This window comes from Podarcis vaucheri (genome assembly GCF_965113315.1).
Source record: "Podarcis vaucheri genome assembly, chromosome: 13".
Classification (NCBI taxonomy): Eukaryota; Metazoa; Chordata; class Lepidosauria; order Squamata; family Lacertidae; genus Podarcis; species Podarcis vaucheri.
This window is the reverse complement of record NC_138751.1, coordinates 54931779-54947548: the sequence shown is the minus strand read 5'-3', so window position 1 is coordinate 54947548 and position 15770 is coordinate 54931779. Positions and strand designations below refer to the sequence as shown.

General features: G+C 43.3%; 1 protein-coding gene across 2 annotated transcripts; it reads left to right on the top strand.

Annotated features, from left to right (window-relative positions):
• Positions 1–43: 43 nt before the first annotated feature.
• TRIP13 (thyroid hormone receptor interactor 13) lies at positions 44–15540 on the top strand. Of its 2 annotated transcripts, none has more exons than XM_082194984.1 (14): positions 44–168; positions 983–1085; positions 1768–1933; positions 2874–3003; positions 3973–4028; positions 5512–5602; positions 6003–6075; positions 6855–6918; positions 10130–10216; positions 10556–10662; positions 11189–11342; positions 13469–13581; positions 14768–14837; positions 15143–15540. In XM_082194984.1, exons 1-14 carry the CDS (start codon positions 75–77, stop codon positions 15236–15238), a joined length of 1404 nt encoding a protein of 467 aa, XP_082051110.1. In that variant the 5' UTR covers positions 44–74; the 3' UTR covers positions 15239–15540. The 2 variants fall into 2 exon arrangements, with proteins under 2 accessions (XP_082051110.1, XP_082051111.1); XM_082194985.1 differs by having other exon boundaries at positions 47–168; positions 979–1085.
• The last annotated feature ends 230 nt before the right edge of the window (positions 15541–15770 follow it).

The window sequence follows — 15770 nt, the reverse complement described above, 5'->3', positions numbered from 1 at the left end:
GAAGCCGTCTCTTCTCGACCCAGGGGAAAGGGCGGGGCCGGAAGTGACGAAAATGGGAGGCGACGCGGCCGGGGATGAGAAGGGCGGGAATTTCGACTTTGGAGGCTGGAAGGCGGAAGGAAGTGGCGAGAGAATCCCGGAGAAGCCCCGGCCTCTCTCTCGGTCGAGGTGAGCCCCCCCCCATATAAAGGGAAATAAATAATAAATAAATAATAAATGGCCAGTAATAATATAGCGTTGTTGTCGGAAGCTGGTGGTTGCTTTGTTTTATTTATCTATTTATCTGTCATCACTAAATTTGCATGCCTCCCTTGACCCAAAGATCACAGAGCGGCTCACAATATGAAAACACAGAATATATATAAAAAAAGCATCAAGAAAGGCGAGGATTCCCCCCCCCCCATTTCGATAAAGCAGTTCAAATTACTTGTCTAACAAATGAACCCAGAAAGCTTAACGTCATTGTCTTAACACAAGTGATATTTTGGTAATATAGATGGTAGCATCTGTATTGTTGTGGGGAAAGTCACATGACATGTATTGCCTGAACGCAGCTAGCCTAAATTTTTCATAACGATGCCATTGGTATTCAGGTTGCTTTGCTACTTCTAGACTGCTCCTCAATCACATTTTGGGGGGGTGTTGTACCTTTGTGTGCAAAAATTATATCTCATGAAACACGTACAAGAGGAAACGGGGGGGGGGGGAGATAGCTCAATATAGTTTTTCTATTTCTGTTATGTGATCAGTTATTTACTACCTTGTAGATATATTCCTCAGATTGAACATTGCAATTATACCATCATTTTCTACATATTTGTTACCTCAGTTGCTTTGACGTGAATGATATAAATTGATAGAATTTACACTAGGGTAGAAGGGGAAAATGAGCACTACAATAAACCAATATTTTTACAGTTGACAATAAGAATCTCCCAGATCTTAGACATGGTATAACGTCTATTTATTTATTTTCAGTTAGGTTTCTATGAAATGGACAAAGCTGCAGGTGACTTAAAACTGGCTCTTCACAATGGATGTGAATCCTTGCAGATACATGTAGAAGTTCATCAAAAATCAAACAGGTTGGTGTAAAAATTTCCATTTAAGAAAGTCCTTTTCATCCTCACTTGCAGCAGAATGTCATGTGATGAAGCGGGGGGGGGGGGATAAACAAGAAGTCCCAGAAGCTGACTAGACGTGGTGGGGCTCAAAACCATGTGTGGATCTCATCCACACTGTATAAAAGGTTTAGAAAAAACAGCCTTATTTCTTAATGAAGTTGCTGCAAGTTCTGTGAGTTGCCTTATACAGATCATTGGTCCATCTAGCCCCCAGCACTCCAAGATAACTTTCAGATATACTGAAAATTGCACATAGGACCTTCATGCAACGTAAATGATCTGCCACAGAACTTTGCTATCTTCCACATTCTAAAGATTAAGGAAATCGTATTTTCAGGAGGAGAATCAGTTACGTTGGTAACTTTTGTTACTTTTGTATACTTGTGACCTTTCCTCTGTACAGTGAAGCATAGTGCATAAGGTTTAGGCAGGTCGATTTTGTTTTATATTTTTCTCTTTCTGCAGGCCCTTCACCTGAGAGCAGCTTGCTCAATCCCTAGTAGGATACCATAATCAAGAGTGTGAGGGTTCGCTGCTGGGCATACTTTTCACAGCCTCTGAGTGGGTGGGGTCTCCTTGCAGCAGGTCTTTTCTACCTGTAACAGTTATGCCTGAAGTTATGATGTTTTTCTCTTTTACCCAGCACTGCAAAGAAAGAAGATATCAAACTGGGTGTCTTAAAACTACTAGAAAGGCATCCTGTGGTCTTTGGTGATTACAAATGGACTGAGTTTGATGATTATTTCCTGACAAATAATGTGCAGTCCATTGCAGTTGTGGACACAGAGCTAAAGTTGAAGGAAAGACAGGTATTACCTTATGGCTTACCTTATTCAAAACTTATGGGGTGTGTGGAAGGCTGCAGCTTGTTACTATTAAATAAGATCATGAAAGCGGAGGTAACGTCCACTACAATTGCTGTTAAGTGCATTTGTCTGGATCATGAATGCTTTCTGCAGTCGAAATTCCCCTGTATTGTTGGCTCCCCTTTTCCAGCTGCTACTGGAGAATGCATGCATTGTGTAAGTTTTCAGTTTTGAATGCTCGTGTGAAAATAGAATGCCAGATAGAAAACTGACATGACAGAGAATGGGTGGACAACAGCATTTCTCCCAGAAGTGCCACTTTTTCTTAATATGAAGAGTGTTTGCTGCACACACCACTACCCGCAAGAGGGAGCATTGAAAATTGTATTTTCCTCCTACAGTCTGAAGTGGTGAAGTTCACGCTACCACCTCATTCTCTTCCATGTATAGATGAGGGCTTATAATTCATGGTAAGCTTAATTAGACTAGGCCAGACTCCTTTGGGAGCCAGTGTGGTGTAGTGGTTAAGAGCGGTAGTCTCGTAATCTGGTGAACCGGGTTCACATCCCTGCTCCTCCACATGCAGCTGCTGGGTGACCTTGGGCTAGTCACACTTCTCTGAAGTCTCTCAGCCTCACTCACCTCACAGAGTGTTTGTTGTGGGGGAGGAAGGGAAAAGAGATTGTTAGCCGCTTTGAATCTCAAAGGTAGTGATAAAGGTACCTTAGGGTAGTGATAAAGCAGGATATCAAATCCAAACTACTACTACTACTACTACTCTTCTTCTTCTTCTTCTTCTTCTTCTTTGAAAACTACCTCAGACAATTTTTACCACCACTTGAGAAACTGGACACTTTACCTTGCTTTAATAAAAGTTATCTTAAAAGATGTATCCAGATTGCTTGCCAGAGAGTTCTCATGTGGTTTTTCCTCTTCATTACAGGCAATTAATCTGAGTAAGTGCAGCCTTTCCATTCACATTTTTCATCTTGGTGAAGAAGGGCCCAGTGCTGAAAATCTAGAGGCAGAGGATGAGAATATTGTTGCGGCTAATCACTGGGTGTTACCAGCAGGTATTTTTAAATTATTTATAGTTTTTAAGATGGTCCTGGTGGAGTTGGAACAGCATAGGATTAGAATGTACTAGTCAAGAGGAAGTAGAAGGATGGTTTGATTATTTATGTGGGCAGGGACAGATTTAGATTAAAACTGTGATGGGAGCAAGCAAGAAATTGAAAACGGCATAGAACACTAAATTAGAGTTCACTGGTCCTGCCACTTACTTGTAATGGGGGTTTGAGCCCCAAGTTGGACAAAAGATTCCCTCATTACGGGGGTTGGACTAGATCAGGGGTTGGCAAGGTTTACCTCGCCTGGGCTGGTTCACTCCCGCGGAGATCCCTCCGTGGCCTGGATTGTGGGCGCGTGTGAGTATGCACACCCACGTTTTCTGGCGTCTGCGCACATGCGTGCAGGGACTCGCCGAGTGGGCGGCTTGGTTCGGGGGCAGCTTGTGGGCCAGTTAAACGACCCCCGTGGGTAGGTTGCCTACCCCGGACTAGATTATCCTAGTGGTCCCTTCCAACTTTATGATTCTACAATTGCAGCTATGCATGGAAATAAATGAAGAGCGAGAAGAGTCCTAGATCTCACACAAACTTCCCAGAGCTCAGTAAGCAAGGTGGAGGGCTCAAAAAGCTCTTTCCATAACTTGACTCAAATTTGCAGGTGATTAGATTGCAGATGGGGAATCTTTGGCCATGCTGGCTGGGGCTGATGGGAGCTGGAGTCCAGCAACATTTGGAAGGGAACAGGTCCCACACCAAGGTTGAAATGCATCATGTTGTCTTAACCGGAATAAGAAATATGTGATCCTATGTATGTGTGTTCATAAGTATGTTCAGTGCAAAGAATGCAGCACTGCAGCACCACCAAAGTTGGTGTAATTCATTAAGTAGCAAATGGGTTGCTGGGTTTAAAAATGATATTTTGATTTGCAAAACCACACATTGGAAATGATGTATAATGGTTCTATGTTTCAGCTGAATTCCATGGTCTATGGGAGAGCCTTATTTATGATGCTGAGATAAAATCAGATGTAAGTTGAAAGTTTTTATCTGGGATATAAACGGTTCTTCATTGTAAACTTTCACTGAACTAGATGAGTTGTTCATTCTTACTCAGGCTTGTTCAGAAGCAGTTTGTTTGTTTTTTATAATTTTTTAAAATTAGTTTTCAATTACAGTCCAATAATAGTCTCATTATAACAGTACCAATTTATAATACCAATCATTCAAATACCCAGTTATATAATTTAGATAAAGTGCATGCTAGATTTCATGCTAGATTTGATGGTTTGATGATTTTCTTTATTTCTGCATTCCAAAATCTTATTAATTTCAGTTACATTCTGGTCATAATATTAATCCCTTATACAACAACTGCAATATTCATAATTTCTATTTGTGTTGACACATTAAATGATTTATAAAACTACAAGTTAGGAACTCAAACTATATCCTTGTTCTTCCTGTGTGGCAATTATTCCGTCTGTGGTGTTTCTTCGTGTCCTTGTAAGATGTTATATCTTTCTTTCCACCGATTGTTGCTGTTATCCGTCATGCCTTAGGCAGTGCTGATATCCCATTGTGGTTCCAGAAATTTCTCTGTCGCTCCATCCCATGCTTCATTGTTTTGCAACTTTAACAGCTGCAAAAGTCACTCTATCCCAGTAGATAATGTTTTCACCATTTTTCCTCTCAGCCTGGGAAGAAGAGCGGTCTGTCAAACTGTAGATGACTCAGTAAAGAACCTTATCCGTTCCTTTGCAGTTCACAGACTCCTTTCATCCTTCCTTCCAACTGAAGATATATGAGCAATTATACTTCCAATTAAATTAAATTCCGAGTCCTCTTAGCATTACTCAGTTCACTCCATAAATAATAAAGGATGAGGAAGAGTCAGCTCTAAGTTTCCATCGTAAACCTTTTGCAAAATACAGCTCCTTCCATTTTTCCTTTTCTTACACGTACAGTGTAAGTGTCCAACTTGTTTGCTGGTGTGCAGGAAAATGTCTTTCAAGATCCTTACACGGTTAATCATGCCTGTGACTCTTCCAAGGAAAGAAGTCTTCTGAACACAATTGTTTTCCGAATGGGATGCAATACTACATTAATATTTCAACAGATTGTTTTAGGAATGTCTTCCAGAAAAGACACAAGACATTAACAGCAAACAAAAAACAAAACAAATAGTGGAAATGAATGTTTGTGCAAGCGTTATGTAAATATATTGGAAATTCCAGAGATAGCAGGATATCTGATGAATTTCACAGCTATAGGTGTTAGTTTTTATTGCTTACTGTTCTTGCAAGTCTTTTGTTATTTGCCTACAAATACAATACTGGGTTCTGATGTTCCAACGTGGTGGTTACTGTTCACACCTCCTTTTTGCCATCATTGAGAAAAATAGAGTGCTTCATTTTAAAAACAACAACTGAATAATTCAGTTATAATGTGGAATTTTATTTCTCTCCCCACACCCCTTTCTCTCTCTCTCTCTCTCTCTCTCTGCTCAATTAGCTATTAGATTATGTGACTACAACATTACTGTTCTCTGACAGAAATGTCAACAGCAACTTGATATCGTGGAATAGAGTTGTTCTGCTGCATGGTAAAATTTACATTTTACTGTTTTATACTTGACTGAAGTACTTATAGGCTTTATATAGCACCCTTAAAGTGTGGAAAGCACTTCATGTGTCCTGGCCTCATTTGTATGTGACACATAGCCATGGTTTACTTTAGCCATGGTTTGTGGTTGTTGAACCAAACCACAAGCTAGTGTATATTTTAATGTACGAAAGGAGTCTTAAAATACTAGACAGAAGTAAATTGCTTCAGTTTCATCAACGATATGAAGCATGCAAAGGCCAAAAGCTCACTTTAGTTGGAGATGATGATTAAACTTGTTAGCCCCTGCCTTTTTTTTGGGGGGGGGTAAAAGTAACTCAAAGCAACTTACAAAATTAGGTATGTGTTCAATACTTAAGTTTTCTGTACTTTAACTGCAGGTCCTCCAGGAACTGGTAAAACTTCGCTATGTAAAGCACTGGCCCAGAAGCTGAGTATTAGACTTTCTCATAGGTAATTCAGATAATTCTTTGGTATCTTAAAAATTAAAATAGTACCTAGTCTAAGAGCTCTGCTTTTCAAAAGTAGGCTATTCCTGTGCTATGCAGCTCCTTTTCATTTTCCTGTGACTTGCAGGAGAGAATTTTCCAGCGGATGGTTCCTCGGACATCTTCCCTCTGTTTTGTGCCTCCTCACTGGCAAGATGAACTCTTGGGTGGAAGAAATTAAAAGCAATGCTATGCATTTGTTTTAAAAAGTGAGAAAATATTATGTCCCAAAGTAATTGAAATAACTTAGCTATTGAAATTCTAAATTATTTAACAAATAATGATAAGTTGAGCACTTTTTATAATGACAAGTTGAGCGCGTTTTCAGTGGGGACCTGAGCGCATACTTAGGTGCTTGCAGCTTTAATGGGAAAGTTAACGGGCTGGATCATGCTGCGTGAACTTAGATTTCACCAGGGTCCTTGGGGAAATGCCCTTACGGATACGGTGGAAACATAGGAAGTTGCCCTATGCCATCAGAGCATTTGTTCGCCTCACTCAGCATTGTTGACAGTGACTCCCCAGCGTTGCAGACTCCCCGCTCTCCCTGCAGATGCCACTGAGCACTGACCCAGGGACCGTCTGCAAGTGGAGCATCAAGCTGCAGCTCTTGCCCTCGACTTAATTTCACTTTCTGCAGGGTTATCACTGCACTCCTGGACTTTTCCCTTTGAGCTATATGAGCACCAGCAGCATTCATGATTCTCCTGCTTTTACTGAGCTGATTTTTCACTTAAATTTTAGATATCGCTATGGACAGCTGATAGAGATAAACAGCCATAGCCTCTTCTCCAAGTGGTTTTCTGAGGTAAGTATTTATCCAACGTTCTTAGCAGTTTTGTGATTCGGAGAATGTTTCCTGCCTATGCAGTGGTTTAAAGTTACTGTCAAATTTGTCCAGTAGTTAGGGTTCTTATGCTGTGTTTTAGCACACGGTTCTTTTTACTTTTTGGTGTAAAAGTAAATACTGTATCCATGAACCTGATGCAGAGAAAATAATGTTCTCCAGTACAGCCCTTTAGACAAAATGAAGTGGATTGTGGAGAACTACCTCATGCGACAATACACAGTAAGAAAAATTGCAGAGCCTTAATAAGTGGAGTGAATGGCTAACCTTCCTTTTAGCACGGGAACCCTATCCTTTCTCCAGCCTTCTGGTTCTTGCATCACTAGGATATCTCTGCAACATGTACTTGGGCTATGGCAGCAATTGACAACCTTTTAGGCCACATTTGGATTTCTGAGAAAGTGCCATGGATACTACTCCCTCCAGTCGCTTCTCTTCCCCTTCCCTCGCTTGGATCAGGCCTCTCTGAGAGACAGAAAACATGCACACACAACACTTTTTTTTAAAAAACCCCACCTTTCTAAATATATTGACAAAGTTGTATAAAAGTACATAAAGCAAAATTATTAGTTACAGTGGTACCCCGCAAGACGAATGCCTCGCAAGACGGAAAACCCGCAAGACGAAAGGGTTTTCTGTTTTGGAGGCGCTTCTCAAGACGAATTTCCCTATGGGCTTGCATCGCAAGACGAAAGCCCATAGGGAAATGCTGGCGGTCGGGAGCAAAGACTTTCGCCCACAGCCGGCCTTCAGAAGAGGACCTCTTCTGAAGGACGGGGGGCAGAAATCTTTGCTCCCCCCGCCTGCCTTCCCCCCGCCTGCCCCGGGCGATCTTAAAATGCTGGCGGGCGGGAGCGAAGCGTTCGCTGCCGACCCCCAGCATTTTAAAATCTCCAAGGGACAGCAGAGAAGTCTCTGTCCCGGGGAGATTTTAAAATGCTGGGGGTCGGGAGCGAAGCGCTGCCGGCCCCAGCATTTTAAAATCTCCCCGTGTCCCGGGGGCGGGGACGCCTGCCCCAGCCGCCCCACTTCGAAAAGCTGTTCCGAAGTGGGGAGGGGGGCAGGGACGCCTGCCCCAGCCGCCCCACTTCGGAAAGCTGTTCCGAAGGGGGGCGGGGACGCCTGCCCCAGCCGCCCCACTTCGGAAAGCTGTTCCGAAGTGGGGAGGGGGGCGGGGACGCCTGCCCCAGCTGCCCCACTTCGGAAAGCTGTTCCGAAGTGGGGAGGGGGGGCGGGGACACCTTCTGAAGGCGGGCAGGGGGCGAAAGTCTTTGTCCCCCCTGCCTGCCTTCCCAGGGGCTTTTAAATCGCCCCGGACAGCGGAGAAGTCCTCCGCTGTCCGGGGCGATTTTAAAATGCCGCCCGCCAGCATTTTAAGATCGCCCCGGACAGCGGAGAAGTCCTCCGCTGTCCCAGGGTTTTTTAAAATGCTGGGGGTGGGAAGAAAAGCCCTTGTCCCCCCCCCCCAGCCTTCAGAAGAGGTCCGGGGACAGACTGTCCCCGGACCTGGTCTGAAGGCGGTTTCCCTAGGAATGCATTAATTGATTTTCAATGCATTCCTATGGGAAACCGTGCATCGCAAGACGAAAAAACCGCAAGACGAAGAGACTTGCGGAACGAATTAATTTCGTCTTGCGAGGCACCACTGTATAACAGATATGCAATGATTGTGCATTGCTTAGATTGGTGACCATGAGTAAAATGTATTTTGTATCAGTAACAATAAGTATTTATAGGAATTTATAGGAAGGGGGTGAGGAAGAGAAGAAGGAAGAAAATAAAATGTGTACAGTGGTGCCCCGCTAGACGAAAGAGTTTTCCGTTTTGGAGGTGCTTCGCAAAACGAATTTCCTATGGGCTTGCTTCGCAAGACGACAATGTCTTACGAGTTCCTGCTGGGTTTTTTTCCCTCCCCTCCTTTTTCTAAGCCGCTAAGCCGCTTATCAGCTGATCCGATCAGCAGATAAGCCGCTAATAGCGCTAATCCGCTAATCCGTTAATGGGCTTGCTTCGCAAGACGAAAAAAACGCTAAACGAAGAGAATCACAGAACAGATTCTTTTCGTCTTGCGAGGCACCACTGTACTTCATGCACGCCAACTGTGCTGTAAGCTTTGGGTTCTGTTCTACCATATACCTCATTATTTGTGTAATCAATAAAGTCACATTGGGCTACATAAAAATTCTAATGTTTCTTTTGACCTCTTGCTTCTTTAATTTTTGCGACAATTTTTCCAGTAACGCTGTTTGGCAAATTGCTGCTCCATGAGTAACAGTTGTAACGATTTCCATGTCCTGGCAATAATTGTTCTTGCAGTGGTTAAAGATGTATTATGAGTCCGTTGTTCTAATTTGCAACATTTCGTGACTTTGCAAGTTCAGTAGTGCTAGTCAGGGGATCTGTCTGCATTGTAATCAAAGGTATTTCCGTAAATACAAGGGATCTGTGTAAAGCCTGTATCCAGTAGAACTACTCTGATTCCTGAAAAGCACATAGAGCTGAAAAAGGAAGTGGGAAAGAGTGTCCGTCTTCCAGCTTCCTTTGGTGCTATGTTCTTTTCCCGGAAGAAAAAGTTAACGGCCTTCACCACCTAATATCTGGTGAGAGAGAGGTTTTATGGCTGATCCCTGATTTAGCATATTGTCTAAGACTGCAATTCTGTACTTGCTCACCTGGGAATAAGTCCAACTGAACACAGTGGATTGTGGTGCTAGAAGAGGAACAAAGCAGGACACCTGTCTTACCTTTTCCTAAAACCTCAGAGAAGGAACTACAAGGGGAACAAATCAGCAACTCTGCTTGATGCTCCCTGTTAGCAAAAAAATGTTTGTTCGTTCTAAACCAGGTGGGGAGCACTGTGTGTGCAGTCTCACCTGCAAATTCCACGAGTATCCTCTGCCGCCTAGGCTTTGTGGAGGCCCCACCTGCCTCATGGCCCTGCGCCCTGCTAGAATGTTAACACCCCTTTTCAGGTTCTCCATCATCCCCACCAAGGGAGGTCGAGACCACAGGTCAAGAACAGTTCTGTTTCTGCTGCCGGTATAGCTGTTGTGGCGGCGGCAGCAAGTGCCCATGTTTGGTCACCAGAGGTGATTGGGAAAGTGCCAAATGGCAAGGCTGGGAGAGCAGAAAGGAATGCCTTATTTTATACACATCCATTTTTCCCCCTTAGAGTGGCAAACTGGTTACCAAAATGTTCCAGAAGATTCAAGAATTAATTGATGACAAAGATGCCCTTGTATTTGTACTGATCGATGAGGTATGGCCACAGCATCATTTTTAATGTTAAAACATTGGCTGCATTATATTTCTGGGTCATGGTGGGAGATAAAATGACAGAAGGGGTGATTTTGATTGGCAAGAAGATTATCATATTATTTTAGCATAGCTTATTTTTAGTCCCTTTTTACATTTATGATAATGGTGTTTGAGAGTTGCTGTAGTTTAGGAAAGTCCTAAATGTGACTGATTGAGTTGTTTTGCATGGATGCCTCCTGAATGTAGAACAGAGTAGCTGTGCACACATTAAATACATGTGCTACTGTGATTACTGTTCCTAAAAATCTGAGAGAGAGATACTTTTGTTTGTTTGTTTAAGGTGGAAAGCCTCACAGCAGCACGTAGCGCTTTTCGGGCAGGGACAGAACCTTCTGATGCCATCCGGGTTGTAAATGCAGTCTTGACACAAATCGATCAGATCAAAAGGTAACAAGCTACATTTATAACTTTTTCTGGAAGGGTATAAATTGCCTAGGAACAACTGAAAGGCACAAAAGCAAAGGAGCTACTTTACAAGATCTGATTAGTAGGTCCTAATAAGGCAATGTTTATATCCTCCCATCTGGCATAAAATACGATCAGATGATATTTGCCATTCTTACAGGATAATTGCTCCATCCAGGTTTCATTGGAAAGCACCCAGATTAATTTGTCCAGTTTTGAGTGGGTCCCTTTAGTTGTCGAGGCAGTAGGTATCCCCACAACACTGATGTGCAATCCCAGTGTCCTTTGGAGTCCTCTAAACCTCAGCTTTCACCTTTTAGATTCAAAGTACGTTCTTAGCTATTGTAGTCGCAGAGTGGCATGGCAAAAATTTCAGATTAAATCCTTCAGGTGTAGTCACCAGCCATGTACCCAAGAGGCTATCAATGCAAATGTAACTGACAGTGGAAACTTTCAAGTGTTGAACCTATGAAATGAGTGTTACAACATCTGTGTGTGTTTCTTAAAGGTATCCTAATGTAGTTATCTTGACGACCTCAAATATCACGGAGAAAATTGATATGGCCTTTGTGGACAGAGCTGATATCAAGCAATACATTGGCCCACCTTCTGCTGAAGCAGTGTTCAAAATATATCTTTCTTGCTTGGAGGAACTAATGAAGGTAAACTCTCAGAAGCTCTTATCATCCACATTGTATCAAATCCTTACAGGCACGACTAGCATCCTAGAATTCCAACAAAACATTAGAACGTGGGCCCTCACAGTAAAACGCTGTGTATGTGTGAGACTGTTAGGATATAGTTCCGTTCCACCTTTAGACCAGATGTGTGGATTGTTGTATGTCACATGTCTGTTTACTTCCAGCACAGTCTGCTGGGGACTTCCGTTGTATACAGTGGTGCCCCGCAAGACGAACGCCTCGCGAGACGAAAAACTCGCAAGACAAAAGGTTTTTTCGTTTTCGAGTTGCTTCGCAAGACGAATTTCCCTATGGGCTTGCTTCGCAAAACGAAGCTTGCCCCCGCACCTCTTTTGAAGCAAGGGGCGGCGGGGAGAAGATCGCACGCGCGCCTTCCCCTCTGTCCCCAGACCCCTTTTGAACCAAGGGGCGGCAACGGAGAGAAGCGATCTTCTCCCCTCCGCCCCTTGCTTCAAAAGAGGGGACAGAGGGGAAGACGCGCGTGCGCGCCTTCCCCTCTGTCCCCGGACCCCTTTTGAACCAAGGGGAGGCAACGGGGAGAAGCTGCCCCTTCCCTTGCTTTAAAACAGGTCCGGGGACAGAGGGGAAGGCCTGCGGCGCTTCCCCTCTGTCCCCGGACGGTCTCCATAGGAACGCATTGATTGATTTTCAATGCATTCCTATGGGAAACCATGCTTCGCAAGACGAAAAACTCGCAAGAAGAAAAAACTTGCGGAACGAATTAATTTCGTCTTGCGAGGCACCACTGTATTGCTTTTGTTATGCTGCTGTTTGCTTAGACACGAAGGGAAGCAGACATGTTTTCCCTTTGTTCCTGATGCTGAATAAACGCCTGTAAATATGCTTACATATGCCTCTGCCCGCCACTTCTGTTGTGAAAAGTTATTCACTCTTCTGATTAGAGCGTGCTCAGTCTCTGAAGGCTTCTGAGGCTCGAGTTGCTGATAGATGCTGTTCTGAGAACCGGAGTTCGCCCGGCCGCTGGCCGGTGGCTGGAGCCAGCTGGGGCCTGCCAAATGCCCCCGTCTCCCCAGACGCATCCCAAGAGAGACTTCAAAGCCCTCTTTGCTGAAGCAGGAGCCAGCCCCAAGTCAGTGCAGAGGGGCTAGCAAGTGACAGTGTGGTCAGGCTGGCTCTGGCTTTCCCCTGGCTGTGAGAGAAGGTGGGGTTTGCTGAGCTGTCCGATTGGGTGCCCAGGCTTTCTCCACCTCCCATCCAGCTATAAAGGGAGGGCTATCTTCTTGTGATCACCTGCCACCCTTCTGAGGGGAGGAGGAGAAAAGGACTGGGCAGCTGCTGAAGCTCAGTAGAGCCATGGGGAAAATCCTAGGGGCGTCTCAACTCTCTCCCTTTTTCTCAGTCCTGGAATAGGGAAGTCATTGTTCCCTTTGAATGAGCAACCTGACCCTTAAAGGAAATGGAACACATTCCTTCTCTTCTCTCCACCCCACATGAGCCCAGAGCATCTGTTTCAGAGCAGAGGGGGGGAGGCATGAGCAGTTCGTTTCTGCCACTCTTCAGGGTTTTAAAAACCTTTTGGTGTTTTTTTTTAAAAAACCTGTTTCTCCATACCTTGGTGTTTGCATACCTTGAGTATGTTTGTTCCTGTTGTTGCTTTTCTGCTTACAGATGTTTGATTATCGTTGTCCCATCATTTACCTCTGAATGCTCATTACGTTACTTACCTGCGCTAGATATTGGTGAGCTGCTAGTAGACAGCGTGTGGGGAGTTTTTAAAATAAAAAATTAATTTGTTTTTGGGTTGTAACCAGGGCCCCCAAGGTGGTATACAAAACATTCAAACAAACCAGATTGAGAAAAGAACAATGTGTGTGTGTGTGTAAGCAAAACTCTGAGGAGTGGAATAACCTCCACAATCTGCAAATCATTAAGAGCTGTGTGGAATAGACATTGTTTTTACTTCCCACCTGAAGGTGAACCCAGGTGGAGCCAGTCTCACCTCCCTTGGGAGGGAGTTCCAGCTGGAGTGATCCAGTGTGTTCCCCCAACCTTTGTTATGTTTTGAGTAGTAATGCGCTTGTGAGATTTATACATTTCTTACAGATAAGATCTTTTTCCTCCCCAAGTGCCAGATAATATATCCTCGACAGCAGCTGCTGACACTCCGTGAGCTAGAGGTGATCGGTTATTTAGACAGTGATGTGTCGAAACTGAGTCTCATATTGAGAGAAATTTCAAGGTAGGATTCCTGGTTTCATTTAATCTGTCTTTTAATTTTACCCTCACAAGTAAAGTGAAGGTTGTGGTTCTTCACTTACTCTCCCATGAAATCAAATGCTTGTGCTTTCAGAATACAGGCCAAAGTGAGAAATTCTCCTTTGCTGTTTCTTGATGGATCTATGCAGGTTTAGTACTTTTGGGGGGTAAAATAAGCAAATAATGCTGCTTCTAATAGGGTAATAAAATTCCCTGATTTTTAATGAGCTTTTTGCTAGAGAAAAACTATTATAACTTAGTGCAGCACTGAAAATGCAAGTGCTTATGGCAAGTATGAATTGTGTCCAGGTGACCCAGAAGGGGGAAGCCTTTCCAAAGGGAAATTAACTGGTCATCTTCTTCCACCCGTGATCAACATAGGTATGTGGGCCACTGCATTTTATGGTCTAGGACAGGCTTCCTTAACCTTGGCCCTCCAGATGTTTTTTGGCCTACAACTCCCATGATCCCTAGCTAGCAGGACCAGTGGTCAGGGATGATGGGAATTGTAGTCTCAAAACATCTGGAGGGCTGAGGTTGAGGAAGCCTGGTCTAGGAGCTTCTGTGATCTAAGGCTAGTTCTGTCCTTTTTCTTGATATTTCATCACTCTCTTTCTCAGGGAAAGTAGATTTGTTTTGTGGTGTTTGAATAACTTTCTAAAATAATTAATAAACATTCAATAGTGAACAATAGTTGCTGCGCTTTATCTGCAAAATGCCTTTCCTTGTCACAAAGTAAATTGCAAGAATAACAAAAGGAAGACATTTTTTCTTTTTAAAAAGTAAACCAGCTTTTCATGTCAAATACATCAAGGCACGTACCTACAAAAAAAGCAATGGAAGAAGTCATCCTGGTTCTGGACAAGGCTTAGAACTCCTCCCCACTCCCAACGTCTAAATATCAGCAAACAGGGATATTTCTGTAGGAAAACTGAGTTCCCACCTGCAGTCTGAACAAGTACAGTCTATCTCCTCATCTGCTCTTTGTGAGAACTAGGTCTAAGGGAGACTGAATTCTGAACACCACAGCTGCTGACTACCAACAAGAGATGTAGAAATTACCAGTCTTGTATCCTAATTTTGCTATTCGTAGCTCACTTAGCACTTCCTTATGTGCTTGTATTTGTGAACGTGAGCCTGATGCCTCTCCTGCTTCTGTATTCATACAGGAAAAGTGAAGGACTTAGCGGCCGTGTTTTAAGGAAACTTCCTTTTCTGGCACATGCACTTTACATTCAGGTAAGGCCCTGCTCCTTGTTCTTGTTACTGCAGGGACGGGCCGTGTTCGCTTGCTGGCTTCCTCTGACCCAGGGATTTGGTGCCAACAGCACCTACTCTTTGTTGACCCATTTCAGGCTTCTGTATATGGCTTTTGGAACTTGCTCTCATGTATTTATTGCCCATGGGCTTTCCCCCAGTTTTGATGGAATTTATCAATTCACCTTCTGCTTGTAAAATGCTGATGCCATGGGGCCAGTTCCTCCCTCCCTTATGTGATGGATACACTTACCTTGACACTGGTTTTACTTTTATTTTTATTCTAGTCACCTAACGTCACAACGACAGCTTTCCTTCAAGCCTTGTCACTTGTGGTGGACAAGCAATTTGAAGAAAGAGCAAAACTTGCAGATTGCGTTTGACAATTCTCCTTCCTCCTCCAGCGCTTGACTGAGTAGAACACTTCCATTAGTTACTCTGTTGTCTTGTCTTTCTGCATGTTTGTTAGGACTTATTAAGGAACCTGTAAAAACCTGAATAAGAAGAAGTAGGGAAATGTATAGTTTTTTCAATGATATATTTCCAAGTGCAGTTTAGGCATAGAAACTTTATATACATTGAAGAGCTTTATTTCATTTGAGCTGTAAACCTGATTAATTCCTAAAAATAACTATTTTTGTCACTGTTCATGTACATTTTTTAAAGCTGTATCGGAAATTCTGCACTTTGTGTACCTGTAATTTGTATCATTTTCTGGTATTTTTCTGAACAAGAATATTGTCAACAAAATAAAAAAAAAATACTGCCAAAACAGATGTGCTTATTATGGGTGGGATCCAGCTTAGTCTTTCAGTCCATTCTTTTGACCCACAAGATGAAATTCAGTGCATGCAAAGTACATTAAAAGCACAGAGACTAATAGGACAGATCATAAGACTGGGCATGTTTCTGACT